The 17,463-nt window shown below is 39.5% G+C and overlaps 1 protein-coding gene across 1 annotated transcript; it reads right to left on the reverse strand.

Moving 5' to 3' along the window:
• Window positions 1–14,543: 14,543 nt before the first annotated feature.
• On the reverse strand, window positions 14,544–15,362 carry RpL10Aa (Ribosomal protein L10Aa). Its single transcript, XM_017154460.3, has one exon. The coding sequence runs from the start codon at window positions 15,256–15,258 to the stop codon at window positions 14,608–14,610; it is 651 nt and encodes a 216-aa protein (XP_017009949.2). The 5' UTR covers window positions 15,259–15,362; the 3' UTR covers window positions 14,544–14,607.
• Window positions 15,363–17,463: the final 2,101 nt, after the last annotated feature.

The following is a 17,463-nucleotide window of genomic DNA, read 5'->3' on the forward strand; positions in this document are numbered from 1 at the left end:
ATTCTAAGTTTCAACGCCCTAAGAATAGTAAACGTTCTGCCGAGTTATTGTGCTATTCACCCTCCACACAGATGCATATTTTGTTGGCACAGTTGTTGTTTTTTCTGCTGTAAAGGTTTCGCCCCGAATAAGGGTCACTTTTAAGCTGGAGGCAAGAGAGCTCTCTTCTTGTTTTTCCCCACCTACTACTTGCTGCAGTTAGACTTAAATTTAGAGATACTGATACGAGATACTACGGACCAAGTGTGCGGCTATAAATACATATGTTTTAATTTCCGCACTTTTGGGTCAGTCCTGGGAACCCGAACTTCCACATCTCCCCTGCATCTCTCTCGATTCAGCAGCCATGTCGAAATGAGGTTCGGATTAAAGGCAAATGCGGATGTGAATGTTGCGTGTTTCCGTTTCCCCAACATCCCCATCCCCTTCTTATTGTGCCTCTTGTTTGTATTTATGAGCACACAATCACCAACAAATGCACTGACAAAAATGTACCCAAATTATTTAATTATTCAGTTTATATTTTAGAATATGCTACAAAATTACTTTCCTTTTTATTTTTTAACTAATAAATTTTTATTAATTTTTATTTCTATAATATTTATTCAAAAGTCAGGCCTTTAAACGATCCCGAATTTTATTTCAGTGCCATCATTTCTGTAAGGGATAACCCAGACTGGCCACTCGTATCCGCTGCAAGTTTTTATTTTTTTCGATTTCGTGTTTATGTTTTTGTGCGCACTTCAATGGCACGAATGTCCAATAACACACACCCACGCACACACACGGCCACTTTCATAAACATAATCATGTGGCATACGACAACGGCAGTCCGAAAAACATCCAAACATCCATCGATCCTTCCCTGCTGCCTCTCGTTTCTTTTCAGCTGCTCGCCTCGTACAACTCGGTTAAATGACTCATGAAATTGCCGCTGCGACCCATTTTGGATCTGTATTAGTGCGGCTGTAAGTGTGTGCGTGTACCCGTGCTTGTGTTTGTACTTGGCGTGCGTGTGTGTTAGTTTCAAGTGCTCGTTTATGGCAAAGCAATATTGTTTGCTCCTGCTGCCGTTCGGTTAATAATTTAGGCTTAAATACATACAAGCAACTACCCGGCACATTGCGTATACGCAGTGCTGGACATTTTGCCAAGCTGTTGACACGTGCAAACACACACACATACTGACAGATTGGCATTACAAGAAGCTGTACACAGAGAAAAGTGTTTAAAAAAAATCTAATTCTGCTATTACAAGTTTTACGCTTATATGTGTCATTTAATTCAAATTGTTGTTAATAATAAATTAATTAAATTTGTTTAGCCATCTAAAGTATTCTTTTAAAATCTCAATAATATTGACTGATATTTATAGGTAATAGCTTCGATAAAATGAATGAGTTTTCACTTATGGCTCCGATCCTTGTTAAAATTTCTTCAGGTGCTGAAGTAAAGGCCTAAGTAGCCGCAAAGCCAATTGGCGAGGGCAGAGGCGGCTGGCAATTTCGGGGGAGTGGCAAATAAATCAAAGCGCGTTGCGAAAGCGAGTGCAAGAGGTGCGGGCGTGTTAAGTGGGCTCAAGACAGGGTTGATTGAGCGCGAACTTTGTGTAAGTGCGTGGCTGGTAAAAGGGGAGGTGCAAGTTTACCTGCCTTGTGTGCTGCCGAAAGCTCTTCTCGCCTGTTTAAGCCACTTAAATGTAAATACAATTCTGGCAAACACAAAATAAAGCCAGTTAGAGTACTAAAAACATAATTTTTAAAAGGTGTTGGGGAGGGTAAATCTGTATAGTGAAAAACTTTCAATAGAATGTAAATTATAATATGAATACAAATATGGGAGAGTGCTTACATTGTAAAACAATTCAAAGTTTAATTTTTGAGAGTTGGGACCTTACAAATTTCCATACAAATGTGGACCGTAGAAACATACCTACCTACATATTTTCAAAGCCTTTGATCAGGTTACCCAAATAAACACAATGAGTAGCTTAGCCAACAATTGTTTTTCTAATACAGTCGTGTATGTAGACTTGTTGGTTAAGTTGTCTGTCTTTTCTGTTCTGAACCTGCCACAAAATGAGCCATGAACTATGTGGCTCTCCCCCTCGGCAAACATCCTTCAAAGGTTATCTGTGAATTTTACCACACGAATGCTGGCCACACACGCACACTCCCAAAGATAAGGTCAAACACATACAAGTTGGTGGAAAAAGGGGGAAAGTGGACCGCAGGCTGCCTATATTTGCCTACAATGTGGTGCCATCAAATTACCGGTCTCATTTTCTATGCAGAGTCTATTATGGCCGAAAAATGTTGCTAGGCCAAAAATGCGACAAAAACTGGCGCTAAATTTCACACTGACACACGCACCAGAAAGCGAAACATGAGAGCCACGAAAAAGTAAAAAAAAGGGCGAGAACGAGGACAAGAAGGGCGCCGAGGAGCTGAAAGGAGGATAAGGATAAAAAAGCATTTCACATGCGTCGGACACCGCAACCGCAAATATGCAAATTTGAGCCTCGGACAGGAAAGCCGGGAATCCTCAGCTCGGATGGAATGTTGAACTTTGAACCGGGTCTTGACTTGGCCAACGGTAATGCGCTGAAGTCATATAATCGATTTAGCGTCGCTTGTGAACGGTTGTGTTTACCTGTGCTCTGAGTTTTTGATTTATTTTTGTGATTTTTTTGCAAGTGTTTTGTGTTTATCTTACTAACAAAGTTTGCCTAACAATCGCGTTAGTGTTTTAAATAGATCTCCCTGTTTAACGGGTATGTGGTTTTAGTTATTTTAACAATTTCCATTAGATTTGTTTAATATCTTGGCTTTGTTGGTGTTATTTTGCACTCTCTAAATTTGCTCTTGTATTCTCTCTCTTTTTCTCTCTCTCTATTCCGCTCTATTATAACTGTAATTTCGCTCTCTCGGAACCTGCCAAATTTCTTGTAGACTCTTGGGTGCTTTTCTCATAGTCTCTCTCTCTCGCTTTACATTGTAACTGTTCGTTCGTTTTGTTGTTGGTGCCCCACAAGCCACGCTCAGTCGATTGAACACTTTTTCTCTCGCGCTCTCTTGCTCTCGACTTAATTCGCGATCTCGCGCTCTTATACTTTTGTGTTTTTGTGTTTTTTGCGGTTTTGGAATTTGATCCCAGTGCCAAATTTACTCGAGGTATATTTTCCACATTTTATTTTCTACTTTTTTGAATAATCTTTTTTTCCTATAAAATGGCCCTTATCTGTATAAAGAAAAGTTGTGCTCTTCCGATGTCAACCAAAGATTCTTTTATTATCTGCTGGCTCTGCGATTCGGTCATGCACGTCAAATGTGCAGGATTTACTGGCAGAGTTAAAGACTTCATTGAAATGCGTACCGGTCTCATGTGGGCATGTGAGTCCTGCAAGGAAATGACAGTCGAAATGAGCAGCTTTATGAGGCAGACTCGAGACGGACTATTAAACCTTTCACGAGTTTTCACACAGCTCAATGACGGGTTCAACTCAGTTTGCGACCAATTTAATAATAAGAAATTATTATTAACCGAGTCGCCTAAACGGAAAAAAGCCAGCTCAGGGGCGGTTAATAAGACCGTGAAACAAAACAAAACATTGAACTCGGTAGCTGCAGCAGTTCCGGTCGGCACAGGGGTAAGCGAGCCACCTGTGCCTATGGTAACAGCCAGTTCCGGAGGTGACCCTGTTTCTGGATGCCAACCTGAGCCACAGAAGTCGGTGCTGACCGTAGATACAGTAGGAACCGCTTCTGGGTCCCAGCCGAGTGAGGTTCAGACTGCTGCTGGGGGGCGTAAGAAACTTTCAGTTGTTCCACATAGGAAGCAATTGTTTGTTTCTAGATTTACCCCGGATACCAAATCTGAGGATGTTATGGAATTCATACGTGAAAAATTCCCATCCGAGGACATTGAAGTTGAACAATTTCGATTTTCGTACGCCCGTAGGATATCTTCTTTTAAAATATTTGCTCCGCCTGATGTGTTTAATGTACTACTTTCTGAAAGCTTTTGGCTTAATGATGATTTGGTAATAAAAGAATTTGTTCCCAATAAACCGAGAACAAATAACAGGCCTCCCACTGTGCCTAATAATCGGCTTTCCACTGTGCCTAATAATAGGCCTTCCACTGTGCCAAAAAACTAAAAGGTTTATTTTTGGCTTATCAAAATGTTAGAGGACTAAATATGAAGCTACCAAAGCTTTATGCTGACTCCTCTGCATTTACTGAAGATATTTTGGCTTTTACGGAGACTTGGCTGAAACCAGAGATATCTGACTCTGAAGTTTTGTCAATGAACTTTAACACCTACAGGACCGATCGCTCCCCGCGTAGGGGGGGTGGTGTTCTGATTGCCGTTACCTCTAGTTTAACATCGGAGAGGCTTAACATTCATATCCCTAACGATATTGAATTTGTTAGTGTCAAAGTTTCCATTCAATCCTTATCTATTTTTGTAACCTGCTCTTATATTCCTCCTGGCTCTGATTTAATAATTTATGAGCACCATCTGTCTGCTATTAAATCTGTTCTATCCTTTCTTTCCAACAGAGACCTTTTGATTGTTTTGGGTGACTTTAATCTCCCAAATATCTCTTGGTCTCTTCCCACTGACTCACTTGTCGCTACTCCTTTATCCGCCCATGATTTTGTGGATGGCCTTTTAGAATTATCGTTACAGCAAGTAAGCTTTATACGAAATTCATTAAATAGACAATTAGATCTTGTCTTTGTTTTAGATCCGCATGAAGTCACTGTAGCTAGAATTGACGCACTTGTTGTACCTGAAGACCAATATCATCCAACTTTGGAATTGACAATTGGCCTCCCCTGTACTGATACCCTTTCTCCTTTAGTTCCTCAAACTAAAAGGAGATGCTTTCGTAAATGTGACTATAATAAACTAAACTACATGATTTCTCAATATAATTGGACTGATTTGTACAATTGCATGGATATTGACAGTGCAATTGAACTTTTCTATAGCGTTTTAAACACTTTTTTTGACGAATGCGTGCCTGAAAGTCTTCCCCCGAAGCTAAACAGGCCTCCTTGGTTTAACAATGAGCTTCAAAGACTTAAAAATCTTAAATCCAACACTTATAAAAAGTATAAAAAAACGGGAAAGCCATCTGATTTTGCGAAATATGTTGTGGCTCGTTCAGATTTTAATGTTCTCAACAGTCATTGCTATTCCATGTATTTAAATCGATGTAAATTCGAGTTTTCAAATGATCCGAAGCAGTTTTATAACTTCGTTAATGCCAAGCGTAAGTCTTCGGCTTTGCCTTCATCGGTACGTTTAAACTCAAAAGAGGCATCGTCGGATTCTGAAATTGCGGATTTATTTGCCGAGTTTTTCCAAACTACTTATAGTTCGGCTGCTTGGTCAAACCCTACCTACCCTAACCACTTAAATAGGGCTAATTGTATTTTTACACCTGTAATTACCGAAAGTTCTCTTTTAAAGGATTTAGCAACAACAACGCCAACGTATTCTCCCGGTCCTGATGGACTCCCTGGGAGTGTGCTTAAGTTTTGTGCTTCAACCATTTGTAAACCGATTCTTAAACTTTTTCATTTGTCTATTTCATCATCAGTTTTTCCAACTATCTGGAAGGACTCTTTCATTATTCCACTCCACAAAAAGGGTGCGAAGGCGGATGCCCAGAATTATAGAGGCATTTCTAAATTGTCGGCAATTCCTAAAGCATTTGAATGTATTATTACTTCTCATTTGCAGCATTTATGTTCCTCGCTAATATCACCGTGTCAGCATGGTTTTGTTAAGCGAAGATCGACCACCACCAACCTTCTTGAACTATCATCTATTGTAATAAATGGATATAAGAATAACATGCAGACTGACGTTATATATACAGATTTTAGTAAGGCCTTTGACTCTGTTAACCACTCTCTCCTTTTATTCAAATTAGATCAGCTTGGGTTCCCATGTAATCTATTAACTTGGATTTCAAGTTACTTGAATGGTAGGACTCAGAGGGTTATATTTAAGAGCGCTGTTTCTAAAATGATCAACGTGACATCTGGAGTTCCTCAAGGTAGTCATTTAGGCCCTTTGCTGTTTACTTTGTTTATTAACGATCTTCCCTCTATCGTAGCTCATTCTCGTGTACTAATGTACGCTGACGATGTTAAGCTTTGTTTATCATATAAAGATGTAGGGTCCGGTTTCAACTTACAGTCAGATATTGATTGTTTTCAGGGATGGTGTGAGTACAACCTTTTAAATCTGAACTGCCTTAAATGCAACGTTATGACTTTTTATAGGGGCACTCCTACGTTTGTTAGTTATTCTCTTCAAAATACACCACTCGACCGTATATATTCAATTAACGATTTAGGTGTTCTTCTCGACCCAAAACTTAAATTTGATTGCCACATAATGGCCACTGTCAATAAAGCTATGAGTGTTTTTGGGTTTATAAAGCGTTGGTCAAAGGAATTTGATGACCCTTATACAACCAGATTATTATTTACCTCCCTTGTCCGTCCTATTTTGGAATATTGTTCTTCAGTTTGGAGTCCACAATATCAAGTGCACATCGACCGTATTGAGTCGGTGCAAAAAAAATTTCTTCTTTTTGCCCTTCGTAGTTTGAACTGGGATCAAAACGTAAGGCTACCTTCCTACCAGAGTAGATTACTATTGCTTAATTTACCTACACTTGAAAACCGTAGAATAATGCTTGGTACTATTTTTATGCAAAATCTTATAAGAGGTGATATTGATTCCGTAGAACTGGTAAACCGTTTAACTTTTAATGTTCCCGTTAGACTAACACGAAATTATTACCCTCTTAATTTGCCTCGATGTACATCAAATTTTACTCTGCATGAGCCTTTTCGTGTTCTATGTAAAAATTATAACAATCTTTATCATTTAATTTGCACTTCAACATCTATCCCCGTATTAAAAACTAAAATTTTATCTCATTTGCTTCAATCTTAGTTGTAGTATTTGTAGTATTTGGTTTCATGTCTTTTCCTCGCGAATTCGCATTTTTGCCCTAATTGATAAAGGGTCCCGCGCGTAACAAGCACGTGCTTGGTATCGTTGGGCCACTTGTTTGTACTGCTCGTAGTGCATCAACGTCCATCATATATAAAAAAAAAAAAAAAAAAGTTGGCATTACCCTGGTCCGAAAAGTCAGCTCGAAACAAAAAACAACTTGCCAAAATGTGGACGTCCACGGAAGAAAATATTTTTGTGTTGTAATAATGTGCTATAAATATGATTCGAAACTGCATAATGTCCTTAAAAAAAGAGTACATTTATTAATATTTGTTTCTTAGTTATTTTTCAGTTGGTAGTTTAATTTGTCCATAATTTTATAAATTTAAAATAGTTTTATTATAATTTTAAACATCTAAATCTCTCTCTATATAATAAATTATAAAATATGGTTTTAATTTTTCACAGTGCCTGGACCCCTACTGTAATACTTTTTTCCTTTATTTTTTAAATTTAAGTTGGCATCCGATATCCATTCTGCAGATGATGGGGCTAGCCGGCAAACTAACACACACCCATAAATGGCGGAAATATCTTTTTGGTGCCAAATTGGCCAAGTCCAGCCTCGAAATCTGGACCCAAAAGAAGCGCTTTAAAAAACCATCAACATCAACATCAACGAACATCATTTTGGTGTGCAAAAAGGAAAACTTAAATTAGTTTATTTATGCTTTGTTTGGGCGGCACTTCCCTCAATATTTCAGAGCGAGATAACTTTGTGGGAAAGTCTTGGGCATTAAGATTTCACTGATTGAGTTGGGCTTTCTGCAGCTTTGTTTTGCCAATCCCATTTTTTCGGGGCAACTTTCGCCTTAAAGTTGTCAGCGAGGATCTCTTCGAGTGTCTTACACCAAAGACAAAAGACAAGCAAACAGTGCGTAAAATGTTTGAGAAGAGCGAATTAATTACACTCAACGTCAGCCAGCCAAAGGAACCCCTTTTCCAGTGGGTGGGGGCGTGGCTTTTAATTGTGCCTTCGCATTTCCGCTTGCCTGGGCTTTTCCGGCAGAGACGCCGCCTGCAAAAAAGTTGCGACGAAAATTTACTTAAGAATTTTCCATGCAGCGCAATATTAACTTTGCCGCAGTCGCAGGCCAATGATGACTTAATAATGATCTATTTGTGTGTTTAAGTGAAACACTTTTTAGAGGCTGTTGATAATTCAGTTTTATTAAGCAGCTTATGGGGAGTAATCTTATCGAAGTAAGTTCAATGGGATTATTGAATGATTATAATTATTTATTTTCCTAAATGTAATGTAAGGGATTTTGTTATTTTGAACTTATCCGCTGGTTTTTGGCAAAATAAGTGAAAATCAAACAAATACATAATTTCTCTCTGGGCAAATGTATTAAGATGTTCAACTTAATAAATCATTCTCGAGTGTACGCTGTACTCATATATACCCCACAACAACCCAGTAGAAAGCATAAATTAGCTTGCCTTTTTCAATATTTTATTTTGTCAAATTTTTCTTGATGTTTAATTTGGCGCAAGCGATTAAATTTCATCGCTCTCGCACTCTTCTTTTTTCATTCTTTATATTTTTCTGACGGAGGGCAACGCGTGGCCCGGCTTTTGAATCAGAATTTCATCGCGCGTGAGGAGTTGTCGGTGGCACAACCCTCGGGTTTGGGCCAGATCCTGGGCCAGCCATGGGCCCCGATTCCGGACTGACTGACATATCACTCGACAGGGGGCTCATGGCCACCTGTAAATGTGTCTGAGATATGGCCCTGGCAAATGACAAATTAGCAACATCAATTACTGAAATTTATTTTGCCAGCCTTGTTTGCCCTGGCACTGGAATTGACCTCCCCTCCGTCTACTCGCTGCCTACAAACTCATTTGTTGTACTTAATTTGGGCTCCATTCGTTTTGACATACACGCAAAGAAAAGTTGTAGTTTTCAAGCTGCCAATTGGAACTTTAATAGATTTATATTTTCGGTTTTGGAATAAACCACTTTTTATAATGGTTTTTTAGCTAAGATTATTTATCCGAATTTTGGTTTCTAAATCTGCTTTCAGTACGTTTTTAGTTGGGATTATTTTTAAATAGAAGAGGGATCAAAAATACAAAAATTGTTTAAAAACTATGTTTTTGTTCGAGTGCCTTTTCATTTTTGTGGTCATGAAACGGAAACGGCTAAAAAAAAAAGACAACGAAATGAGCATTTTGGCATTGTCCTCTCCCTTTTTCACTATCACTCCCTACTCCCCCTGCCCTTCCCCATCATCCTCTCTCCATTTCGGTCAAGCTTTAAGCGGAAGGGGTTGGCTGGCGGTGGGTGGGCGGAAGTGGGAGGAAAGGGGTTGACTGAACCAAATGAGTTTTATGATGAGCTGCTGCGGCTGCTGTTGATTTACGTTTGTTCTGTTTGTGTTTCCCTAGCTGAAAATGCTTAGAAGGCAACATCAACTAACTAACTGTTTTGTCACACACACACACTTATGCACAGTCACCCACACTCATGCAGCAGTCTGGGTGTCTAGTGATAACTGAAAACAAAAGTTTCGCCCTGTGATTTATGTGCATTTCGGTTTAACTTTGGATTTAGCGTGAAATAGTTTAGGGATCCGCCATCTGAGGAAGGGAAAACGAGGCTGGTGGGTCCAGCAGCACTTCATAAACTCCTAATCATTATGAATGTTCAGGCAAAGCTAGTTTAAGCTGCAGGGAAAAATTCTAGACTTTACTAACTGTTGCTAACCAATAAATTTTAGTTTCCGAACGGTACTTAATAATACTTTTTAATACTACTACTAGCAAATATTATAGAAAATCCAAGATTAAACCTACAATATTTATCATACAATTAAGAAAAGGCACGACGCAGTAAATACCCAATAAAAGTATAATGTGCTCTTCTATTTTTGTACTCAACACTTTCCCCTAATTCCCGGAAACTGGCATTCAATCATTAACTACACATCAGACTGCCCCAATCAGAAGCAAAGTTTGGCTTCTATTTATATTTATCATTTGTATTCCGCCCCTTTTCCAGCACCATCAAATCAAGAACAACAAACCCAAACCATAGATTTCCGCCCCAAAGAAACTCATATCAATGTCGCCATCGGAACGGCAAACCAATCAAACATCAAACAGTATTCCATCATTGTCAGCAGCAGCAGTTACTACGACTATATATGGCTATATTTCGGGGACAGAGAAAATAATGACCCAGAGATGATAGAGACCAGGGGAAAAATGGGGCAACGGAGGTGAAACATTTATGAGTCCATGTGACATAATGTTAAATATTCAAAGAGCAAATGTTGATGCATCCATGGGGCCAGAGCCGTTCATTGATGGACCCATTTGCCGCAGCGGAACTACAGTTTGCGGCCCATGAATTTCGTTGTCATTGGCCACCGTTCCACTATCCATTGGAGTCTGACTCTTCAGCCACTTCAAACAATGGCACCGCAATGTATGCCGCACAATTTGTAGCCCGCTACACTGAGAAAATTTAGGAAAAGGCCACCGAAATATAGCATTCTGCTTAAAAAAGATAAATAATTTGTCATCCAACTCTGGAACACCAAGTTTATATTTTCTCCGTGTATCCCTGTCTACTCACAAGTTTTTCGATTTGCAAAACTATGCTCATGAGTTTCTGGATTGACGAATGGCTGATTGTGAAATCACTTGCACACGCTCCCTTTATTGACGCTCATCCATCAGATTCAGATTCATGGAATTTATATATATTCGCCCACTTAAGTGCATTACATATAATTCGGCGTGTGTGCAATGGGGCTGAGCAGCTGGCTCTGGAATATTGCTGGCTTATCTATGGAAAATATACATTTAAATCTGAATCGATTTCGGTTGTCTGGCTTGAAAGGGCGAGGGGCAAGTGGGGAGCAGGTCGCTTTGGTCAACCCCTATCAACAAGTCTTCGGTCCAAAGCTCTTGAGCCACGAAATCCCTTGGTTTGGGTTGGCTTGGGGTAAGGCATAATATGTGTGTGGGTAAGGGGGAATTTCGAATTGAGAAGCTGGAATCACAATCACCATTCAACTGAGACATAAGCATTGTTGCTGGTGTTATTTTTATGCAAATATTACGCATTTGCCGTTAAAATCTGGCTAAGTGGATGCAAGAATGGGCACCATGGGTGTTTTGCTTTTAAGAAAATTAACAAGGGGGTTAAAAAGGTAATTACATTTATGAAAAAAAAGTATCAGTAAATAATGTTTAATCGACAACGATTAATTTGATAAATTGGTGTTGTCTGAATAACAATTATTTTTATTAGCTTTATTTAATAAATATTTTTAATTAGTACACTTTCCATATTGAAACTCATTTTTCATAAAAAAAAAACATAAAGAATAAATTAATTCAGTTTTTCCAACAGTAAAATGTATTCGTCAGTTTGTTAAATGTTCCCCTTTTGAATCATTAGAAGACAGACAATTAATGCACCCCTTTATGATATCCTTGATTGTTGCTCTCAAGTGCCAGCCCACTTGTAACTCGAAGAATGTAATTGGATTTTTCTGAATAACCAGATCGTTTTTATTTTGAAAAATCTTTTTGAAATATATGCAAAAAATCAGTATGGGAACTTAATGATGTGTAAATGTAAAGGATGGGTTCTGTGTAATTTCTTTTTCCCTACGCCAGCTAATTCATGAGAAATGCTTTTTGATTGCGTTCAAATTTGCATTTCAAGCGGCTCAATTTAATTTCGGAATCACGTGATATATGTAATGACCGCTCTATTCACATGCGATCCAGTCATAATTTAGGACACAACTTTGCCCTCTGCCCCCGTGGCCCAAACAAATAGCGAGGTCATGTCGCTGGCGTCTTAAATAAATTAGCTTTGGTTATTGGCCTGGCCAAGAGCATTCGGCGGCCTCGAGTGTCGTTTGGCATAATAATATTATGCGCCGCAGAGTGAAACAAATACAGCAAATGCCTAATTATATTTTGTTTGTCAACCATGATGAAGAAGCTTTTGCCAAAGATGGGGCTCAAACTGCTGGCCAAACAAATCGGACTCGGAATATCAATTGCGTCTCTCTTACTGGCTGGGAATATATTCGGGATAAAGCATAATAATTGCGAAATTTAATTTACCTTATTCAGTTTATTTTCCATATTTGCCATCTACTTACGTAAAGTTTGCAGAACTTTTCCCAGGCCATAAAAACGAAAGTAGTTCACTCAAAAAGCCATATTCTTCACCTAGGGACTGTCACACACTTACAAACTCCCGCATAAACAAAGGAAAAAATTGTAGATGGTCTGGAACTTTCCCACAACAATGGTCAATGTCCCAGGATTCCCTAAAGTGATATCGAGAAAAGGGAGAAAAATCAGTTTCCCTGTTTTCTTTGCCTCGACTTTCGATTTGTTTTCGCCCAAGTTTTCGGGTTTCCTGGGTCTGCTGTATTTTTTCCGAAGCTTCTCCTCTGTTTATTTTTGCTTACACTTATCAAAATATTGGCCGTACACATATTGTTTCGCCTGGCTGTCTGCATCAAGCATAAAGATATCGGAGTTGGGTCAACTGGAGAGTTCGGGCCCTGACCCTTTGGTATATCGGACCGCCTTCCCCTTACTGCTCGCCCAGATTCAACACAAAAATAGAAGGAGTTGATATATCTAACAGGGAAATCGAATTTAAGATGCCCTTGAAAAAATTGAATGATTATTAAAGCTATACAATTTAAACAAATTATAACGTAAACTATATAAAATATCAGAAAGACCAGCTTTAAATGTGTTCAAATGATTATATCTAGTAAACGAAGAATGAACCTTGCGATATAAAGTGGGTTTATGCTTCGGTTTTATAGATAAGGTTATTGAAATAAATAAAGGTATTCCCTAATGGATTACATTTTTGAAAATGAACTGACTAATATCGGTAGTTAAATTGAATTGTTTATATGGTCCACTTAAGAAATGGCAATACTCTTAAGGAAGAACACTAAGATGGTTCGGGAAGACGGGGAAACAATAGAAAAGACATTGAGATGGGGAGCGATACACGAAAAATTATCTGCCATGCCACATTCTGTTGAATTTTTCAGCATGTGCGTGTGTGTGAGCGCCGTAACTTTCACTTTGTTGTCCGGGTTCAACCACCCACTGACCTCCCTCCCACCCAACGACCTTCCCCAATACCCCCTCCCACCGTCAGCCCACTTTATTTGCCCAGTTTGCCGCTGCTTAAGTTACTTTTCCTTTACGCTTGAATTTCCTTTTCTTGCCGCTTCCTTGGCCTTTTGGTTTTTCCTTCAGCTTTAGCTTCAGCTTCAGCTGAATCTTGTGTCGGTTGCCTTTTGCCGCTTTCTGGTTTTCCCCTTTGCTGTCGCCTGGTTTTTCCTTAGCTCAGCAGCTCATTTTCCGTGGAGCGTGTGTGCGTGATTTTTTGTTTCCTCGCAACGCTTTGTTTCTGTATTTCTGTATTTCCTTCGCATGTTATTTTCATAAATAAATTTGCATGTCAAATGACATTGTTTATGGTATTCCTATATGAAAGACATATATCACTTGGCCAGATGGAATCGTTGTGCCCTCATCAGTCGTCGTCCCTGGCAGTGGGTGTGCGCATCACACGTTGTTGACATCTTTGTTAAAATATGTTTACAAGCTCAAATTAGTAACAGAGAGTTTGCCATCCTCTAGATGTGCGTACATATCTGTTTCTCCGACTTCGTCTGTCTGCCTGTCAAAGTTGACAAGCGAAATGAATTCGTAATTGAGTTTTCCGATATGTTTTCCAAGAGTCGCAAGGCCGACGCAGCCGCTCATATTTGATTTGAATAAGAAATTAGCAACTTCTTTTTCAAAAAGCGGCATTTTTCTCCCTCGTTCGAAAAGTTCATTTCAACTGGAAAAGTCATTTTTTAAGTTCTATTGAAATTCCTACCTAACATACTTTCTTAAGAAAATATTTGGTATTAAATATACTTCATTAAATTATTTGTTCCCTTTAAAATTAAAACCATATAGTTTCTCTGTTTATGGAAGGCGCCTTTCTGGCGGTGGTTTCCCCATCCGGCACCAAGTTTTTGCCTCGGCTATAATTATTTCAACGTTCTTATCGACGCAGCAACAAAACAGCCATAATTATTGAGGATAAGTCAAGCGCAGCACATTTGTTGCCTCTTAGCTGGATCCCCAATAAAAATGCCTTCCTGATTAGCGTGCTCAGCATGTGCCGTGAACTTGTCTTATCTCCCCGACTTGGTTTAGGCCAATCTCCTCCTGGCCTAGGAAAAAGTCTAGAAGAATTTATAATATATCGCCAAGCTAACAAAGGGGATTGCTCATAAGCCAAATAAAGAGTGGGATGTGAGGCAAGAGAAATTATGTCACAGCTTACTGAGATTTAACTCAATACTTCAAGAGCAAAAAGGAAGAGGATGACGAAAAGATAAAAACAGGACAAGAAGCTAAGGAACAATTGGATTTACATCACATCAAAGCAATTCAATTTGTTAGATTTCATATTTACGAATAAAACATAAATTTTATTTAACACTTGTAATTGGTTGATTGTTTTACACATTATTGGTTAAATAGAATCTAATAAAGTCGATGAGGTGCACCCAAGGATGATTTGATATGAAGTGAGCGCACATTCTGCCAGTTTCCCTTCAGCAGCGAAACAAGAAAATTAATCGAAATGCTTATGTTTCGAGCCAGTTCCTCCGCATGCAGGCCAACATGGCCGACATTAACTGATAGACAGGCCATCTTCCTCATCAGCAGCTTTTTGGTGGAGAGTATCTGGATTTTGGAGCGCATAGACTCCTTGTGAGTCAGTGGAGTGAGAAACTTGCCCGCGTTGGTAAGACCGGGACCCAGAAGCTTGGGGATCTGCTTGATTATCGACTCGGAGGCCAAGAAGGCATCGTAGGACTTGGCCAACTTCCTTATCAACTTTTGATCCTTGTTAAGCCTCTTAAGGGCTTCCACATCCAAGCAATCGACTCCATTGGCCTTTGCCTCATAACAATGCTCTTGATCTCCAATCACGCACACCTTCAATTGGGGAACTGCCAGGTGACGTAAGAGAACACTTCCATAAAAACGTCTGCACTTCTCAGGATCATAGTCCCTGAGTCCAATCTGCAGCTCCACTTTTTCAAGGCAGTCGCGTCCCTTGGCCTGCGATTCCTGTAGGATATTTTGGACTGCCACATAGAGCGTGTCGCGAGATACTTTCGATGCCATAATTTATAACTAATTGTATCTGACGTATGTATTTAAAAATTTTAAGGCACTTTTCCCGAACGTGTTGCTAGCACAAAATTTAAAAAGAATTGTGATACCTAGAGCATAAAATGCAAATAAGCAACTAGACAGTTAAAGAATGGGTATGCTGAAAAAATTATTATATTGGTATAACATTATTTATCGAATTATTGAAAATTCCCAACTTGCAAAGTTAATTAAAGGCGAATTGAATATTTTGAGCTTGCTTAGAATCACCATTAACTCAATTCATTAATACTCATAAATCGCCGGGCGGAATTCTCTCCATGAGTGCACTTCCTTGTGTCATTTTGGTCCCAGGCTGTGCATAATTGATTGGCCAAACTGCAATCGATTTCCCTGATTCGGACCTGAGGCTCCAGAGCATTTCGCCAGTGGCCAAATTGGAATTTCCAAATGCCACACGCCAGATGCCAGATACCAGATGCCACTTTCCTCTCGAAATTCAGCAGCTCAGCTGGTTAAGTTCAGCAGTTCAGGTCAGTTCTCATCAGGTTGGGTTGATGGGTTGATGGGTTCGGGTTCGGGCTCCTTCGGTTCGGTTCCCATCCGCCGAGTTTTGCGCTAATTAGGGGAGTGTTGCCGCCAGGTTTTGGCGACGGCACTTTTGCAGCGTTGACAACATTTGTCCTGCCTGGGGTCAAAATGCAGCTGCAAATGCGGACTGGGCTTTCTGGCTTGTGTGTAATTATAAACGAAATTATAAGCTGCGGCCGAGTGCCGTGTGCAGCGGAGATTAAAGTGGAAATTGCAATTCTGGCTGCTGTCTGCGTTGATCAAGATCCCTGTAACGAGAGGATGTGCACGGACATCACGGCGGCGATGAGGATTTGTTGCCTGCCACTGCTAATTTACACATTTTGATTGCTCCCAACTGCGCTGGGGGTGGTGGGTGGCAGGAGTCACCTTTTCGCACAATCCCCACTCAGCCGCGTTGTCGCCTTCGCTGATAACATTATGCGGCGTTTTTCTACAGCTTAATGCATAATTTGCGTCCTGGGAATAACGACAGCCAGCCGTAGTAAAACACCGGAAAATATTTTTATAAAAACTACATTTTATTAAAAAATAGTATTTATATTTGACCACTTTTTTTTAAATTTTTTATAAGAATGATAGTTTATGTAAGTTCCGGGTATTAATTCTTATATATTAAATAAAATTATTTTCGGTTCACACTAAGTTTTTTTTTTGTGTAGCAGTTTCTTAAGCGTAGCAAACAATTTTCCGGTGGCGATGGGTGAGTTCTTTGGAAGTACTTACTGTCCCAAGATTATTTCACGTTGAGCTGCTTATTGGGCGGCATTTTCGGGATTTGACTCTGGCTCTGGCGGGTACTTCTTCGACTCTGGCTTTTCCTTCGGTCGGTATTTATCAAGATGTTGCTACTATTTTCCAGATGCCAATTGAATTGTCACCGAGCGGCTCACGGTGAGTATAGATTTTGCAGGCACAAATTTAAATTCATTTAAGGAAAAATATATATTTTTGTATGTATTATGTAAACCAAAATACTTTAAGGATCATTATACAATTTTCTGGATTAACGATCAAGCTAAATGGATTTTGAGCTTACAGCAATTTCGAAACATATTTAATTGGTAAGTACAAAAGTCACAGTTGCTAATTTTATGAAGTGGCCAACTTTAAGGTAGGTCTCACTCCAATCGGCAAAGAAATGTCCATTTTTGTCATTCAACTGCCATTTGCCAAAAGCTGTGAGTGAGTGACCCTCCCACAAGCCATCGCACAACTCACAAATGTGAAATGTGCTCGATGTACTCGTAGTCAATCCGTAAATGCCGAAACGTTCAATGGCTTGCCTAGACCATATCATATCGAATATATGTGATATCCCCCTGGCCGAAGACATTGCCGGAGTTTTTCGCATTTTTGCACTTTCAGGCCAAACCTTTTTCTAATAGCAAATGTCAATTTATTTGGGGCAGAGGAGAAAAAACTAATAAGCAAATACTTGGCATAATTTGGTCCGAGGCTTCAGGACTTCAACACGCCAGGGGACTCGGACTTTTGGGCTCGGACCACTGACGTAATCAAATCGGCAATCAGTAAGAGATATGTATGCGCATCAATGTGCCCGAAGGGTTGGGTTCTTCGCCCCAAATCCTTCCTACATCATTCTGCACATCCTCCTTTTTTTTT

This window comes from Drosophila takahashii, chromosome 3R (genome assembly GCF_030179915.1).
Source record: "Drosophila takahashii strain IR98-3 E-12201 chromosome 3R, DtakHiC1v2, whole genome shotgun sequence".
In the NCBI taxonomy this organism is placed as follows: Eukaryota; Metazoa; Arthropoda; class Insecta; order Diptera; family Drosophilidae; genus Drosophila; species Drosophila takahashii.

What these genes read in the sequence shown, in the direction of transcription:
- RpL10Aa (XM_017154460.3), bottom strand. Translation starts at nt 15,258, where the DNA reads ATGGCATCGAAAGTATCTCGCGACACGCTCTATGTGGCAGTCCAAAAT.